Source organism: Pongo abelii, chromosome 4 (genome assembly GCF_028885655.2).
Source record: "Pongo abelii isolate AG06213 chromosome 4, NHGRI_mPonAbe1-v2.0_pri, whole genome shotgun sequence".
Lineage (NCBI taxonomy): Eukaryota > Metazoa > Chordata > Mammalia > Primates > Hominidae > Pongo > Pongo abelii.
Window position 1 is genome coordinate 135,851,295 of NC_071989.2, and position 19,140 is coordinate 135,870,434.

The window sequence follows — 19,140 nt, forward strand, 5'->3', positions numbered from 1 at the left end:
AGTTAAGATTACTGTATTTCCTTGTAAGAGGAACGTTTCAATAAATTTTACAGGTGTCAATCAACCCTTGTTCAAATTGGTCACATATCAAATCTAGCATCATGGATGTTTTATTTATTTGCAAGTGAATTTTAACTATCATTACAGATGCCAATATACTACGCAAAACATCCACAGGAACTTTTTTCATCTTTTTTTGAATTGTACACAAACATTTCCTACATAATCCAACATACAACAGAGAAATGGTACATCTTTTTCTTTCAATTTGCATACAATGGAAAAACAAGTATATATATATATTTTATAAAGTTTAATAAGACATTAGAGCAAGTTGACAGTTTATAGGTGAGAAATTATCTAATAAAAATAATCAATTTTTTTCAGCATCAGTCACTTCTATAACCAAGTGTTATTCTGATTAATAAAACTTGCTGCCAATCAGAATTCTGGTATATACTCATACCATTACTCAATTTGTAGTACTGCTCCCCATTTTAGTTCTTCACAACCACTAACATAGAAAATTGTTGAAAAGTAGGGGCAAGCGTTTGCAAAAACAAACAAAAAATCCCCAGCTTATTATAAGCATGAATATGTATGATGGAATTTCTTCCCAGCAATAGGCTTTCAAACCATCAAGAAATCACCAGAACTAAGTTTGCTGAGTTATTTTGCCTATGTCCAAGAAGAGATGTACTTATATATCCAACAGAGGAGCTGAAAATCAAACTTAGTGTTTAGTTTGGGGGTGGAGAAATTCAGCCACCATTTTAAAATGACTGTCTTAAAAAAAATGACCACAAAAAATAGGTTCAATAAATTTATGATTTATTTTAAAAATCATAAAATGTTTCTTAAAAAGAGCATTACATTCTGCACACCGCTCTGAACAGATGCCAGGGACATGTGGACTATTGTTACTTTTCCTCCCTGCCCCACCCCCCAAATGTTACAGTGACCACAAAGCAAGGTGTTCGCAATAATTACGTGGGGGGAATTTTTTTTAAACCACCAACAATAACAAAAAATAAAATCCACTCACTCTGCTGCTGTTTCAAAATTTCAGTGTTAGTTTTTGCACGCCCTTCCCCCACAACCCTGTTTGTAAGGAACTAAAACATTACATCTGGTGAACAGCAAAGATTTCACTACACTTCAAATGCAGAACACCTACGAAGAAGAGGAATGTTGGCTTTTTAAATAGAAGCAAAAAAAAAAGATGCAGGACTCCTCCATTTCTTTACTAGTCTTAGAAAAACTTTCCAGAACACTGCTTCACATTGTTCTGCAGCAAATATTGTGCATTCTGTATCTGGTCCTGTGTTCCTGTAATGGTAATGATCCGATCTTCGGATCCTTCTAAAGGCTCATCAATTTTGATTGAAGATCCCAACTCATGACCGATTTGTTTAATCTGCTGACCACCTTTGCCAATAACAGATCCAGTCAAATCTTTGGGAATAGTTACTTGTGCAGTAATAATAGGTCCACCAAGATCACCATATGAGCCACCAACCCCTGCATAGGAATAATCATATCCGGAGCCACCCTGTGGTTCACAAGCCATCTGCCATTCTGATGGGCTCCATGTATCTATCGCAGAGTTCCAGTTTCATCAGGACTGAAACAAACCATGCCATCATAACAGTCTCCAGGTCTCCCTCTTCTGTCATAGGTCATTAGATCTCCCCCTATAGGTGGTGGTGGTGGAGGAAGAGGAAGATTCCGAGCTCTGCTACCACCCCGGCCACTTCGTCCAGTAGGAGGAGGAGGTAGTCCTCGATGAGGGCTTATATCTCTTCTAGATGGAGGCATGGGACACCCACCCCAACCAGGAGGCATTCTGTCAAAACCACCTCTTCCCCACATCAGAAATCCCACTGGGCATCCAGGGCAGTCATCAAACATCATTGTAAAAGCACCATAATCATAGGTTTCATTGTAAAAACTGGGATCATAAGGCTGTGCAGGTCCTTTGATGGGAGACTCAGATATAAGATCAAGGATGATCTTTATGCACTCTACAACCCTATTGGGTTTTCCTCCAATAAGAACAACTCTGTCAGTGGGATGAGAACAGCATTCCTAGAAAAGCTTGATGGTTGTTTGAGTGTTCTCTCAAAGTTCTTTGATTTTAGCACCTTTGACCCCAATGTTCCTCCTGCTAGACTCTGATGAATCAATAGCTTCAACTTGCACCCAAAGTCTCTTCCTTTATAGTGTTGGTAATTTAAGCATTCCACAGCATCAGATTCCAGCAGGAGCTGACTGGTTGCAGTGAGTAATGGCAACTGGAGGCCCTCTTCCAAGGTAGGGATGATTTTCTTTAGAATTTCTCCAATTGTTTCAATATCAGCACTGATACTCAGTATGCACTCGGGGCCACTGCTGTCTGGGACTGAAACACTGGCATTGTAGTCTATACAGGGAGCCTTCATATTCTTGCCTCCTTCTCCAATCACTGCCCCAGCATTCTTGTTCTGAAGCAGAATACGTAATTCAACCATCTCATCAGTGTTTCTAGATCTTTTCAATGCTTTTTCCTCTTCCATATCTTCTGCAGGATGTTTACCAAATTCACCATTGGTTTCAGTGTTAGGGAAGGTTTCTTCTGGCTGTTCAGTTTCCACTTGTATTAAAGGGACACACCAAGCTACAGGCCGTGAACAAGTGGGACACAGGCTGAGTTTGCTCTTCTGTAAGGAAAATTAAAATAGACTCTAGTGATGATTATGTGTGTGGGGGCAAAGGACAGGTATTGAAATTTTCACACTAAACTCTTGTAAAAATGAGTGACTTCTTGATATCTCTGTAATAGGATAACCCATAAATTCTACTGTCCAAATTGGAACATTTTTTAGAATAAGAGGTGGGTACTTTAAAAAGTCATGCTGGGACAACAACCCTAAAGCGGGAGTGTCCCAGACAAATTGAGAGGTAGGGTCCCACTATATCTTATTACATTTCCTTTAGTTGAAAGCGAACAAGCAAACAAACCTTGATTTGGAAGTTACAATTCAGACTCAAACAAATAAAGGTCCTTTTGGTTTAAAATAGTTATTATGAGATGAAGATGAATATTTAGGCAATTTTAAACTCAAAGAATAAGAGCTAACACTGTAAGTTAGGCACTGTGCTAAGCACTCCACACATATTAAGTCATTTAATCTTCATACAGAAACTATGAGGTAGGTATTAATATGACTATTTGCTCCACTTTATAGGTGAAGAAATGGAGAGACTGTATTTTAAGTGAAAGGTCCAAGGTTAGCTGGTGACCCAGCAGAGCCAAGATTCCAATCCAGGATTTTTGGTGCCAGCTGATGTCCTAGTCCATGCTACGTTGCCTCTCACACTCTAAGCTTCAGCTCACTTGCCTCCTAAATTTGAATTTCAAATGAACAATAATTTCTTTTTTTTAGAACAAGTATGTCCTATGCAACGTTTGAGACAAGGCTCCTCCTTCTTCCTGGTTGCCAAAGGAGCTTACTTATCCTCGGCATGGTTGAGTGCTGAGTGTGGGTGTGGGCTTCTGATCTCTATGTCTCAGCCAGTACCCTTGGCATTATCTGCTGAAGTGTTCTTTTTGGTTGTATAACTCACAGCCTGTTCTCACAACCTGGTCTCCCAGCAGAGTCCATCATTTCTCAAGCCAGAATCAGCTCCGCCTCTACTCCTGGTTATGTTGCAGATACCTAGTCTCAGCCTCATCTCTTATCCGCCTGGAAATATTCATATGAATATTTTTGAATGTTTTGCATATTCATATGAATATTATGAACATTAAGGACTATCTTAAGAATATTTAAGAATAGGCTGGGCACGGTGGCTTAGCCTGTAATCCCAGCACTTTGGGAGGCCGAGGCGGGCGGATCATGAGGTCAAGAGATCAAGACCATCCTGGCCAATATAGTGAAACCCCATCTCTATTAAAACTACAAAAATTAGCTGGGTGTGGTGGCGGGAGCCTGTAGTCCCAGTTACTCTGGAGGCTGAGGCAGGAGAATCGCTTGAACCCGGGAGGCGGAGGTTGCAGTGAGCCAAGATCGTGCCACTGCACTCCAGCCTGGCGACAGAGCAAGACTCCATCTCAAAAACAAAACAAAAACAAAAAAACCAAGAATATTAAAGAATAGACCTAATAAACCTGATTTGGGCTAGAAGAAAAGCCTCAACTCAAATAGGAAAGAGTTTTTTTGTTTGCCTGTGTTCGTGAGCAAGTAAAGCAAAATTCCACCATAGCACTTGCTCACTCATTATAGCTCACAAATGAATTCTATCATATGTTAGAGAATTCCTATAAGGAAGAATTTGATGAGTTGTTAGCAATGACTGAAAAAATAACAAACTAAGCAGCTCTTCGTTCTCCCATAATTTTCCATTGACTCCCTTCATTGTCTGCCACCTAAGAAGAAATCTTACCTTACCACCCACAAAGCAGGCAAGCAGTTGAGGTACAGCCTAAGGCTTCTAGGTTCCAACTCCAGCTCTATGCACCATTTTCATAGCCTTAGTTTCCACATTTCTAATACTGGAATAATAATACCTGCCACACAAAGTTCTTTTGAAGTTCAAATGAAAAGTGGTAAGTAAAACATAAAATATAGTAAATGTAAATCAAGGTTAACTTCAAAGCTCATCTTATCTCATTGTCCATGTAGTGGGTTGAATAGCTCCCACCCCCCAAAAAAGATATGCCCACCTGGAACTTGTTACTGTGAACTTATTTGGAAACACGATCTTCATAAGACCTACAAATATATTGAGATGATATCATTCTGGATTTAGGGTGGGCCCTAAGCGGAATGAGTATGCACTTATAAGGAAGTATGCTTATAAGAGAAAGGCAGAAGGAGATTTGAGACACAGAGACATGGGGGGGAAGGCCATGTGGAGACAGAGGCAGAGATTGGAGGTGTGCTGGCACAGAGGCAGAGATTGGAGGTATGCTGGCACAGGCCAAAGAACACCTGGAGCCGCCAGAAGCCAGAAGGGGCAAGGAAGGATTCTCCACTCGAGCCTTTGGAGAGGCCCTGCCAACACCTTGATTTTGGACTTCTAGCCCCCAGAACTGTGAAGGAATCAATTCCTGTTGTTTTTAGCCAACGAAAAAATTCGTTGCAGTAATTTGTTATGATAATCTTAGGAAACTAATGCAGCTTACTCCCAACCCATCAGTAAATCATGACAGCTCCATCTTCAAAATGCATCCAGACCATGTGCCACCTCCACCTCCATTAGGGTCACTAAGCCATCATCATCTCATTACTGGTCATCCTGCATTCATCCTCACATGGCCTGCAGTCACACAGCAATCAGAGTGTGATCAGAAATTGATGTCAAATCTTGTCAGTTCTCTGCTCAAAACCCTCCACGTGCTTCTCATTTCTCTCAGAATGTAATCAAAGGCTTTCAGAATGTAATCAAATGACCTACAAGGCTAGACTCGATTTGGCCCCACTCCCTGTCCTCTCTTCTTTACCACTCTCATAGTCCTGCTTCCCTGTTGTCTGCACATATGCCGAGCACACTCCCTCCTTAAGTCTTTGCATGCTCTTCTTTCTGTCCGGATAAGCACAGGCCTGCTGCATTACACATCTCTGCTCACATCTCACCTATTCAGAGAAGCCTTGCCCATTCATCCTATCTGAAGTGGTCTACTCCAATTACTGTCAATATTACGTTACTCTTTGTTGACTCCTCAAACTGTACATCACAAACAGTACTTACTTTATTTTCCTGTTCCTACCCTCTCTCCTATTATAAAGAACGCTCCTTAGGTATCAAGACCTTGTCTGTCTTGTTCATTACTGCATTTCCAGTACCAATGCTCAGCACATTGCAGCCACTAATGAATATTTGCTGAAAGGATGGAGAAACCAACATACCTTATAGCTATTAAGGGTGTTGATCAGAGAGGATGAAGATGGTATCTGTCTTGAGCACCACCCCAAACAGCACGATCCAGACAGTAACCTGGATCTCCACCTACACACATTCTTAGAGGATAGGAGTCACCGCCAAAGAAAACCACCCATGGTAGTTGCACAGTGAGATCTGAAGTCAGAGTATTGCTACATAGTATTAACTTTTCAGTGAGGTATTTTAGAATGCTTACAACTGTGAAGCTCAAGAGATAGACTAATGTTAAATCTCTAAATGAGTTCCTGAAAAAAAATTGAGAACAACAAAAACAATTTTTTATATATTTAATGCTAAGCAATTAAAAAAATATTTTCGGACAGGTGTGGTGGCTCACGCCTGTAATCCCAGAACTTTGGGAGGCCAAGCCAGGCCGAGGTCAGGAGTTCGAGACCAGCCTGGCCAAAATGGTGAAACCCTGTCTCTACTAAAAGTACAAAAATTAGCTGGGCGTGGTGGTGTGTGCCTGTAATCCCAGCTACTTGGGAGGCTGAGGCAGGAGAATCATTTGAACCTGGGAGGCAGAGGTTGCAGTGAGCCGAGATGGCACCATTGCACTCCAGCCTGGGCGACAGGGCAAGACACCGTCTCAAAAAGAAAAAAAGTTTAAAAAGTTTTCATATGCTCTATTTTATTTGAGTCTGTCACCTGCCTGAGTTAGGGATGGTGGATAGTATTATTCTCAGTTTGCAGGTAGAAATATGGAGACTTATGGAGACTAAGTGGCCTGTACAAGGGCAGGCAACTGCACAACTGGCATTAGAGTAGTCTCAGACTCAAATCAAGACTTCTGATTTGAAGTTCCTTATTTTCTTCTATCGCACTCCATTAATTTATTTAATGTACATTATTGAATACCAACTATTTCAGGTACTGTGTTAGGTGCAGCATATAATAAGAAAGTTGATAATCTGTCTGCTATTTTACAATTAAAAAAAAGAATGTGCAATACATGTACTTGGGGAAAAATTCAGTACAGTAACTGCTACTCTTCTCCCCTCTCCCTCTTCTCCTAATCCCTCTCTCCTGATATAATCACTGTTATCTGGAAATCTTTGACTATACAGGCTAAGTCCCCTGTATCTGCCTCGAGGTCCTTCCTGGAGGTGCTGACTGGACTAGCTGACGTTGGCTAGATGACCACCAACCAGATGACCTTGGCTAACTGATCCTTATCCCTTGGGCCGCTGTGGCACAGGATGAGTGAGCTACGCCTGGTAACAAGAGTGCCACTCTCGTGTAAGGGGGCTGCGAAGTAGAAAGGAGGCCAGCCCTTTGGAGAATGTTTCTAGAGGGTGTGGGCAGAACCAAGTCTCGGTGATTAGGAAGATCTTGGCACCAAATTTTAACTTGCAGCGTCCCGGCCGGGTTCACAGCGCATGGGACAGGCGGGGCGGGGCGATGCGGAGGCGGGGCGGGGCGATGCGGAGGCGGGGCGGGGCGATGCGGAGGCGGGGCGGGGCGATGCGGGGCTGGGCGGGGCGGGGCTGCGGCGTCCGGCGCGGTGCGGCGCGCGGCCGACGTGGCAGCCGCAGGAGCATGCGCCGCCAGTGGCCATCTTGTAGGCGGGGACGCGCCGAGGTGAGTTTCAGGGCGCGCCTTCGTTGTCTTCTCCAAGCTGTAGTTCTACGTCCCGACCTCCCTATCATACCACACTCTTCAGCGACCACGCAGGCACTTTCCCGGTCCCCAGGTGAGCGCCAGGTGGCTCCGACGCGCGTGTATGAGGAGGGTGGCATGGCATGGCATGGTTTGCAGGCGCCAGAGCCAGACCCCGAGGGACCGTGTCCCTGGAAGGTGGGCGGGCCGGCCGGCGCCACTGGACGCCGATGTCGTTTGCGAGCCCCCTAGTCCCCTGGTCCAGGCGCAGCTGTGGCGGCGTGCGGGGTGCAGCAGGCAGGAGTGCACATTGCAAGGTGAGCAGTTTCTGCTGGGGATGGCACGGTGGGCGCGGTTCGAGGGTCTCGCCCTGCGACACTTTGCTCCTGTCCAAGGACCAAGGCAGGAGCACCCTGGCCCTCTGGCCCCACCTTCCAGTGCGGTGACTTTAGGAGAGACTGGCGGCGAACGCCGGCGGACCTTAGCCCGGCCCTGTCTGGCCTGGAGACGTGGCAGAGCCTGAGGGGAAGCCGCTGTCTCCTGAAACAAGATTTCGCCCGTTCTGGCCCTGGAGAGGCCCAGGAGGCTCGATAGTCATCCCACCAGCACCGGCAATGAAAAGAAGCTTATTTTCCCTGAGGTTACCCCATCGGTGCTTAGCGCCGCTTGGAAGAGTTTTTGCATTCTCTTGTTTCTTTGTTTGGTCTTGGGACCTGCTTCAGGCAAATTTGCAGGATAACACATTTCCTAGATTGACAAAATTTATGGCCAATAGTGTTTTTGTCGTTCGAAGTAGTTATTTTGAGAGACAACAAGTGCATTTCTGCGATCGTGACACATCTTGGCATTCAGTCTTTCTCCTGTGCAGCCACTGTTTAATTCAGTGAAAATTTATAAAATTTTATTTTGGGGTCAGATTAGGCTCTAACTAGCGGTCACTGTCTGGTAGTAGAGACAATCTTGTGCCACGAGTAGGTCAGCAATAATTGCTCTTAATGCTTTAAAGTTTATCAAAGCTTCACTATTCCATTTCTTGTAAACTTGTAAATAGCCATCCACTTTTTTTTTTTTTTTTTAAACAGAAAAACCAAGGCACAAGCAAATTGGAAGAACAGGGTCTAGCCGGACTGAGAACTCAGTTTTCCAAACCATTTTCTTCACTTTTTCTTTAGTGTTGATACATGAATAGTACTTTTCGTGACAAGACTTGAGCCCTAAAACAGTTACCAACTCTGACACTTCAGTGTTGTTTTAATAGGTTTTTTTAGTAGAAGGCACTGTGTTTATGCATGTAAAATTTACCTCAGTATTGCCATTACGCCAGTTTTCATATAATAAGCCATTAAAGACAAAGAAATTGATGATTTATTCCACTTAATGACTTTGTATTCATTGTACAGTTTCTTTTGCAGACACATTTGTTAATGTTAGGGATTCTCTTACAATAGGACTTCTACTAGTCATTGTAAGGATTGGGGAGCATCTGTAGTAGAAGGGTGAATGACCAATAAAAAATTAAATGAAGAAAAGAGGTAGCCTTGGTTGAGGAGTGATAAAATCTCCAAAGGGGCATTTCTATCTCAGGTTATTTACCTTCGATGTATGAAAGGATTCAGCCTCCCTGGATCCCTGTTCTCTGCTTAGTGCCATAGATCTTTCCTACGTTCACAGCCAAACTTTTTGAAAGTGTTATGCGTGTTAGTCTCGCCTGCCACTGCTCGATTCAGTTTACACTGGAATCTTTCTCCGCTCTTTACATGAAAATCGCTCTCCCTAAATTCATCTCCAGTTTGGCAGATCCATTGAACTTCTCAGATAGTATCCTATTTGGCTTCTCTGCAGCATTAATACTGTTGCCCATTCATACTGCGAAACACTGGCTTTTGGACACCACAGTCTCCTGGTTTTCTTCCTTTCTTTTAGCTCATCTCTTATTCTCTGCAAACTTGTCTTCCATCTTACTAAACCAATAATTGGTGTAACATCATATTCTCTTTTCTCTTGGCATTCTCTTACATAATCTCATCTCAAAACATGATGTTAGACTATCAGTACACTGATGACACCCACATTTATGTGGTTGCTAAGTTCCAGACCAAGTCAGTGTCTCTACTTAGATGTTTGTTGCAAGGAACTTAAACAGCACGTCAAAGACTATAAACATTTTATGATTTCCCCCATCCGACTCCCCTAGAAAGAACATCAAACACATTGGCCTTCTGCAGTGTTTCCTATCTTTGTGCATAGCACCAGCATCCATCTAGTTGTGCAAGTCATGCCTCCTTTCCCTTCCTCCATACCCAGTCACTGAATTTTGCCACCTAATCTTGAACTTATTTACTTTTCTCCATCTCCACTATCATCACTTGAGTCTAGGTCAGAGTTTTTCAACTTTGGCACTATTGACATTTGGGGCCACTTAATTCTTCTGTGTAGGCTGTGCATTGGAGGATTTTTAGTAGTATTCCTAACCTCTTCTTGCTATATGCCAGTAGTAGCCCTCTAGTTGTGACAATAAAAAATGTCTTGCACATTGCCAAGTGACCCTTTGGGGGCATAATCAGCCCTTCCCACTATGAAAATCATTAGTGTAGGTTGTTACTTCTGTTGGAACTACTTCTATATCTTTCTTAATGGCCTGTCTGCATCTGCTCTGTCTGCCCAGTGGCCCAGGCTGCATACTTTGTTCAGATCTTTTCAAAAAATAAATATGAATTGCTAATAACTGGAATCAGCCTAAATGTCCTTCAACAGGTACATTTATACAATGGAATACTATTCAGCAATAAAAAGGAACCAACTTGATATATGCAGCAGCTTGGATGAATCTCAAGAACATTATGCTGAGTGATAAAAAGCCAACTTCAAAAGGTTATATGCTGTATGATTCGATTTATGTAACATTCATAGAATGAGAAAGTGATAGAAAACAGAGCAGTGTTTTCCAGGGCTTATGGTTGGGAAGATACATAAAGGAACAACACGAGGAAGTTTCTTTTTAGTGATGGAATGGTTCTATAACCTGGTCGAGGTGGTAGTTAGACGAGATTGTGCATATGATGAAACTTCATAGAACTGTGCACATACACACACACAGTAAATGTAAAAACATGTGAAATACAAATAAGATCTATAGTTAATAGTATTGTACCAATGTCAATTTCATGGTTTTGATCATTGTAGTGTAGTTATGTAAGATGCTGTTATTGAGAGAGGCTGGGTTTGGGGTACTCAAGAACTCTGCTGTTTTTACATCTTTTTTTTTGAATTTAAAATTCCTTCAAAACAGTTAAAACAAAAGACAGTTATGCTACCCTCAGCTTGAATGCCTTACAATTGTAGGATATGATAAATTTCTCTTCATAGGTTTTAGCCTGTAAATTGTTAAGTACAATGAGTTCTGAGATCCTCTCCAAAGAACCAATGTATCAGTATGTCCAGCTCCCCTGTTCTTTGTTCTTCATTTTAAAGTTTAAATTCCTAATTCTTTATTTCTCCTTGCCCCTAGTTTTAGTAAACAGTCCCCTTCTAGCCTCTATCAACTGCTCTGACCTTAGTCACCCTTGGTCACCTGCTCTGACCTTAGTAATCCTTGGTCACCTGCTCTCTTCTTAGTCATCCTGGGTCACCTGTTCTGTAACCATCCTTCCCGCCAAACTACTCACCCTGCTGCTCTGGCTCATACCCCTGCTCTCTTTAAAATAGCCAATTGGAATTAGCTTAGACTGCGTGGTCCAACCCTGGCCAATGGGGGAAAGACACAGCAGTAGGGACTAGCTGCGTTAGGATAAGAACCCCTTCCCCTCCCTTGTTCAGGTGTGCTCTTGACATTGCTCCATCTGTGAGACACACCCTTCTATAGAAGTAAAATTGTCTTGCTGAGAAAATTAAATTTATGTTTGAGTGCTGTTTCTTTTTTGGCACCGAAAATTTATTTCTAACACAATGACACTCTGTTCTTTAAAAACCCAAGTTTTTTAACCTGGTTTATGAGGCTGAACACTTTCTGGGCTTCTGTCTGTCCCTCTAGTCCTGATTCTTCTTTCTCTCCCTTCACATGGATTTTCTTGAATGTATATTGTTCTTCCCAGCTCAGTTGGTATATATATTTGCTATATATTCACTTTTTCTGGACTCTGCCTTTCTTCCCTTGCCTAATTAAGTTCTTATCCTTCAAATCTTGGTTTATCTGTGACTTATTTGGGGAACCCGTTCCTTACCTTCAAGTCAAAATCATATTCCTGTCAAACAAAACTGTGTTCTTACCCTCAGAGTACATAATTCAGCTACCATTCATTATAAATTGGTTTATTATTTGATTGTTTCCTGTACTAGACTGTAAGTATCCTATTTGTTTTTGCTAATCATTGTCATTTCCAAAGGCATCAGTATAGTGCTCATCAAGCAGTTGACCTTCGCTAAAAACTTATTAAATGAATAAAAATATTAAAAACAAATATAGCATATTTAGAAGTTGGTTCTGTACTTGAGATACACTTCAGGATTTGTAATTTTAAAGAAAGTCTTCTCATATTTTATAATCCATTGCTGTCTATTAGGATCCTGCTATCTAATGGCATTTTCGCTATAGTTAACTTTTCTAAAACCTCAGATGTACAATTTATGTGTTACTGGATATGCTTTAAAATGTGAACTAGGAAAATTGTGAATTAATGCTTTTATCAAGTGAAGCACATTTTATTTTATTTTATTGAGACAAGGTCCTGCTTTGTTGCCCAGGCTGGAGTGCAGTGGCATTCTCACTGCTCCCTGCAGCCTCTACCTCCTGGGATCAGGTGATCCTCTCACCTCAGCATCCTGAGTTGCTGGGCCCATAGGCACATGTCACCCTGCTTGGCTAACTTTTTAATTTTTTTGTAGAGATAGAGTCTTCCTATGGTGCCCAGGCTGGTCTCAAACTCCTGGTCTCAAGGGATCCTCCCACCTCTACCTCCCAAAGTGTAGGGTTACAGTGGTCAGCCACGGTGCCTGGCTTTATTTTTTTTTATGTTAATGTGGGTATCTTATACACAGTACTTTATGAGAGAAGAGGAAGGGCTTCAAAAATACATTAAATATTTTATTAGTTTATTTTTAGAGATGAGATCTTGCTCTGTCACGCAGGCTGGAGTGCAGTGGTGCAGTCATAGCTCACTGCAGCCTTGAACTCCTGGGTTCAAGCCATCTTCCCACCACAGCCTCCCAAAGTCCTGGGATTTCAGGCGTGAGCCACTGTGCCCAGCCTCATTTTTATTTTAAATTTAGTAATGACTGAAATTTATATTTATTTACTTGTTTTTATTTTTTAGAAATGAGATCTTGCTATGTTGCCTAGCCTCAAGTGCCTCCCGTCTTGGCCTCCCAGAGTGCTGGGATTATAGGCATGAGACACCACACCTGGCCCACACATAACTATCTCTAACATGCATTCATGTGGCAGAAATCAGATTAGTAATTTACTATTTGAAATGTAGTAGATAATTATTTATATTGTTATTATAACATGAAATTATTTCCCACTTATAAAGTGTCTACATGGGAATGTTACAGATTGTTTGATATTAAATATTCTCATAGATTGCTTTCTTAGAAATTTGGACAAACTCTTCATCTGGAAATAAGTTGCATTATAAATAGTAAAGGTGGACGTCTATCTCTTGATGATTTTTTTTTAGTCGTTCTCTGTTCAAGCTTTAAAAATATACTTTTGGTTACTGTGTAATATTTGTTACATTTTTATGTTTTTATAGTATACCATAATTGAAGAAAAATGATGGAAGAGAGTGGAATAGAGACAACACCACCTGGGACTCCTCCACCAAATCCTGCAGGGCTGGCTGCTACTGCTATGTCTTCTACCCCTGTTCCATTAGGTACACGTAGTTGTCTGACATCTCATGTGTTTTGAGAATAGTGAAGATACTATCATCTTTTCTCAGAGTCAATTAAGAAAAGAATGCATATATTAAAACTTCTCTATTATTTTTCAGGATGAAAGGAAATAGCCTTTTTAATTTAAAGAATAGAAAGTCTTTTGTATTTAAAGTAAGAAAACATCAGTGTTTTGCTTTAGGTAGACTTTTGTTCTTTATGTTCATAATTTTACCATCATTTATATTACGACAGAAATATCCTAAAAAGCATGTGTTAGCTTTGTCTACTGTTCTTTTTCTTTTTTTTGAGACGGAGTTTCACTTGTCGCCCAGGCTGGAGTGCAGTGGTGCGATCTCATCTCCCTGCAACCTCTGCCTCCTGGGTTCAAGTGATTTCTTCTGCCTCAGCCTCCAGAGTAGCTGTGATTACAGGCGCTCACCACCATGCTCAGCTAATTTTTGTATTTTTAGTAGAAACGGGATTTCACAATTTTGGCCAGGCTGGGCTCAAACTCCTGACCTCAGGTGATCCACCTGCCTCAGCCTCCCAAAGTCCTGGGATTACAGGCGTGAGCCACTGCGCTCGTCCTACTGCTCTATGACTTTGTGGTGATTAACCTTTCTGAGCCTTCAGGGCATAGGTTTATATGCTGAAACTAGGGATGAAAAATCGCTTTATTTTATTAAAAATACACCAAAACAAACAAACCAAAAAGCAAAAATGAACAACGCCATAGGTTCATACAGCTGCTTCTTTTACTTATGGGAGTTGAAAGTCATTTACACTCAATTATATTTGTTGTATATTTTAAATTACACATTTTAAAATAATTCTTGGGATATGCTTTGGTAAGTTTAAAAATTTTGCAAGAGGAAAGTAATTAGACAGTTTGAAAACTAAATAAAAAACATTTCTAATTCTGTGCTTTTATCCTCTCCACTTTTTTCTAGCGGCAACCAGTTCTTTTTCTTCTCCAAACGTATCCTCCATGGAGTCCTTCCCACCACTCGCATACTCTACTCCTCAGCCGCCCCTTCCTCCTGTGAGGCCTTCAGCGCCATTACCTTTTGTGCCTCCTCCTGCAGTTCCTTCTGTCCCACAACTTGTTACTTCTATGCCACCTCCTGTTTCTCCATCAACTGCTGCTACCTTTGGTAATCCTCCTGTATCTCACTTCCCACCTTCAACTTCTGCCCCAAACACTCTCTTACCTGCACCCCCTTCGGGTCCTCCTATATCAGGATTTTCTGTTGGTTCAACTTATGACATTACAAGGGGACATGCAGGGAGAGCTCCCCAGACACCCCTGATGCCATCATTTTCTGCACCTTCAGGAACAGGTAATTCTTTCTTACTAATACTTTGAAATACATGGCTATTAATGTTTTATTCTTTTTTAAAACAATAGCTTTGTTGAGATATAATTTATGTACTCTACAATTCACCCAATTCAAAGCATACAGTTCATAGTTAGTTTACATACAGAATTGTGCATCCCTTGTCACAATTTTATAACCTTTTCATCACTTTAAGAAAGAAACCCTATACCTTTTAGCAGTCAGCCTCTACTGTCCCCCAAATCCTCACAGCTCTAGGCAACTACTAATTTACTTTCTATGTGTATGGATTTGCTTATCCTGGTCATTTCATATAGATGGAATCATATAATATGTGGTCTTTTGTGACTGGCAACTTTCACTTAAATATTTTCACTTAAATATTTCACTTAAATATTTTCAAGGTTCATCCATTTGTAGCATTTGTCAGTACTGCATTCGTTTTCATGGCTGAGTAATATTCCAGTTTATGAATATGTATACCACATTTCATTTATTCAATTAATCAGTTAATGTTGGGTTGTTTTCCACTTTTTGACTATTTAGATAATGCTGCTATAAATATTTGTTTACAGGTTTTTATATGGACATGTTTTTATTTTTCTTGGGTGTCTACCTAGGCATGGAATTGCTGATTTACATGGTAATTCTACACCAAACTATTTTCTAAAGCAGGTGTACTTTACCTTCTTATTAGCAGTGGGCAGGGTCCTACTTTCTCTGCATTCATGTTCTTCTCTTTATTCATTTCTTTGGTTTCCAGAGTTACCTATCTCATGTTTTTGCCATTTAAATTATTAAAATAAGGTTGGTATAATTTAGTATATGATTTTTTTATGTGATATACAACTCAGTAGATGATTAGTATATGGGATGTCAGAAAATTCCAAAATTTTGTCCTAATATTTGTGCATTTATAGAGAAATTTAAAGGTGAAGTCTGAGTTTTTTTAAGTTTTACTGAAAAAACTATCAGGACTACTGTTCCAGGAAGTAGTGTTTTTTTAGCCAGGTAAAAATTCAGAAACAAATAAAACCTCATGTATGCCAAACGTTTGTGATACTGGGTCATTTCCTTTCCTAGGTCAGTCACATCTACTTGTTTTGTTTCTTTGGAATAATTGTTGCAAATGAGTTATCAAAACTTTGTCCTTGTCATCCTCTGCCTGTTGTTTCTCATTTTAGGGAAAAGAAGCAACTTTGCTGTGATTTTTATTATCTATCTTTCCCTGTCTACCTTTACAAATGAAAATTATTGCAGAGTACAAGTACTATATTCATGTCTATGTATATGTGAATTTTCTTTTTGAGTTAACATGAAGTATATAGAGTATGTGTAATAATTGTGTGCTTTTTTGTGGTAAACTTCAGTGCTCAATTAATTTTATGGATTAAAGAGACCTGACCTACAGCTGTTCATATCCAAGTGCTGAATAGGACAGACCTGAAGAACTTTTGGATATATGCTTCTTGTCCATTTTCAGGATACTTGGTTTAAGACTATATAAAGGGAAATAAATTTCTTTTGAGATTCTGTTCAATTTGCATTTTATAAAGGTTTGTGTTAATCTTTGAGTGTGTAACTCAGTCTTCAAATGCCTGAATATTAATATTAAAGTTGTTTGAGCCACTCCTTTTTATAGGAAAAAGTTTATGGAATAAATTATACATATGAAAATTTTTGCCATTGACTAGGTCTTTTGCCAACTCCTATTACTCAGCAAGCCAGTTTGACATCTCTGGCACAGGGAACTGGAACCACATCAGCCATTACTTTCCCAGAGGAGCAAGAAGACCCTAGAATTAATAGAGGTCAGGATGAAGCATCTGCTGGTGGAATCTGGGGTTTTATTAAGGTAAGAGGTATTTAAAAATTATGTTTGATTTTCTAATTATAAAACTAATAGATATTCATTAGAGAAAATTTTGAAAATACAGGATGGCACAAGGAAAAATAAAATTCTTTTTTATTAGCAGTTTTCTGTAGCTGCTCTCAGTCTCTTGCCTGTGCATATCTGTGGAAACGTTCCTTTGAATTAAAATCAAATTGAAGTAGTGACAGGTCAGATGGATACTATTTCGTGTTTTCTGGTCTATCATGGACATCTTCCTGGTCATAAAATATTCTTTTCAGAAATGTATTTTGGTTTCTCTTATGCCTGCTTCACCATACATGCTGTTGCATTTATTGCCCATGTTTTATTTTGCTAATCTGCCTATTGGCATTTTCTAATTGTAATTATTTTTTTAAATTAGTTAATTTATTTTAATTGACAAAAATTGTATGTGTTTATTATGTACAACATGATGTACACATGAAGTGTGTATATATTCTGGAATGGCTAAATTGAGCTGATTAACATATGCAGTACCTCACCTATTTACCATTTTTTTGTGGTGAGAAAACTTAAAATTTTGAAATATAAAACCTTATATTTCAAGAATATAATACATTGTTCGTAACTATAGTCACCCTGTTGTACAAGAGATCTCTTCTAATTGTAATTCTTATCAATAAATCATCATCATGATTAGGTCTGGCATGGTGACTCATGCCTGTAATCTTAACACTTTGGGAAGCCCAGGCAGGGGGATTGCTTGAGTCGAGGAGTTCTGTATGAGACCAGCCTGAGCAACATAATGAGACCCAGTCTCTACCAAAAACTTAAAAAAAATTAGCCAGGCATTGGTAGCGTGTGCCTGTGGTCCCATCTACTCAGAGGCTAAGGTGGTAGGATTGTTTGAGCCCAGGAGGTCCAGTCTAAGTATCATGAGCTGTGATCATGATACTGCATTCCAGTCTAAGTGACAGAGTGAGACACTGTCTCAAAAAAAAAAAAAAAACCAAAAAACTATGATGAGCACTGTTGTATGTAAATCTTTATGGACATCTTTTTTTCCTCCGAATTAATTCCTGATGAACATTTGAGTGAACATTTGAAAAAATTGATACATATTCCACTTTAGGAAGTTTATACCAAAATACACTGGTATAGCATTTTTCACTTGCCAGCAGTAGTTATTAGTTTGGACTAGGATATTTTCTGATTTGACAGGCAAGAAATAATACCACATTTTAGTTTGCTTTCCTTTGCTACTGAATTTGAACATTTTCTCATATGATTTTTTAGCCATTTGTATTTTTCTTTTGTGAAATATCGGTTATGTTCTTTGCCTAGTTTTAAATTGGGATGATTTTCTTTTCTTATGAATTTTTAAGAGCTCCTAATACCGTAAGAATCCTTTTCTATATGCTCTCATATGTTGCAGTTTTCTCAATTTTTAGTTTACATTTTAATTGTAATACCCTTTTTGACAGAAAAGTTCAATTTCAGGAGTCAGTTCTGTCAATCTCTTTTCTTTTCTTTTTTCTTTTCTTGTCTTTTCTTTTCTCTTTTTTGAGACAAAGTCTCACTCTTGTCGCCCAGGCTGGAGTGCAATGGTGTGATCTTGGCTTACTGCAACCTCTGCCTCCTGGGTTCAGGCAATTCTCCTGCCTCAGCCTCCCAAGTAGCTGGGATTACAGGCACCTGCCACCATGCCTGGCTAATTTTTTTGTATTTTTAGTAGAGACGGGGGTTCACCATGTTGGCCAGGCTGGTCTCGAACTCCTGACCTCAGGCGATCTGCCCACCTCGCCTCCCAAAGTGCTGGCATTACAGGCGTGAGCCACTGCAGGCGGCCTCTCTTTTTCTTTACATTTTTTTTTTAATGCTAAAAAAAGACCTTTTCCCACTATGATGCTATGATAAATGTTCTTCTGTGATCCCTTTCTAGTTCCCTTGATGTTTAATTTTTTAGACACTTAGCGTTTAATATAGTTGATATTTCTTTACTATATGAGGTAGAGATCAAACTTAATTTTTTTCCAGCTACTCAATGGAGTCTTTCAATATCATATCCCCGTTGATTTGGTATGATCCCTATATTATCTTCCTTAGGAAATTGTGTGTTAAAATCAGCTTCTGGCCTCTGTATTCTAGTCCACTGCTGTTTCCCTGTACTTGTAGTAGAGCACACTGTTTTAATTACTTTTACTTCGTGTTCATTGTACTAATATGTACTGAGGTGGGGATGTGGAGCATTTAGTGATAAGTAAGATAGAAAGGACAGTTCAAGTCTGCATTTATAAATGTATATCAGTATTTAGTTGTGTAAGTTGTGTAAGCTGGCTGATTTTTCTTCTAAATTTTTCTTTACTCATCTTTCCCAATTTTTTTCCAATGAATTTTGAAATCACTTTGCCAAGTTCCAATATTCTGCTAAGGGTTTGTTTGCAATTTTATTATTGTAATTATAATTTATTATTATATTAAAGATTTAAAATTAGTAGATGATTGGCTGATTTGTAGTATTTGAGCTTCATGTTTCAGGAATGTGGCATTTTTCTAAGCTTGTTTATTTTC

General features: G+C 39.9%; 1 protein-coding gene and 1 pseudogene across 3 annotated transcripts in view; one reads left to right on the forward strand and one right to left on the reverse strand.

The window, feature by feature from the left end:
• Window positions 1–1,217: 1,217 nt before the first annotated feature.
• Window positions 1,218–5,594, reverse strand: LOC100443007 (heterogeneous nuclear ribonucleoprotein K-like; annotated as a pseudogene).
• A 1,805-nt stretch (window positions 5,595–7,399) lies between these two features.
• PRRC1 (proline rich coiled-coil 1) overlaps window positions 7,400–19,140 on the forward strand; it is a 32,483-nt gene continuing 20,742 nt past the window's right edge. Inside the window, exons 1-4 of one of the 3 annotated variants that reach the window (XM_009241003.4) lie at window positions 7,400–7,618; window positions 13,275–13,397; window positions 14,349–14,738; window positions 16,430–16,590. In XM_009241003.4, the coding sequence (XP_009239278.1) occupies window positions 13,295–13,397; window positions 14,349–14,738; window positions 16,430–16,590 (654 nt within the window). In that variant the 5' untranslated portion in view covers window positions 7,400–7,618; window positions 13,275–13,294. Of the gene's footprint in view, window positions 7,842–13,274; window positions 13,398–14,348; window positions 14,739–16,429; window positions 16,591–19,140 lie in introns of all 3 variants that reach the window. The other 2 variants (XM_002815839.5, XM_009241004.4) reach the window with 2 other exon arrangements.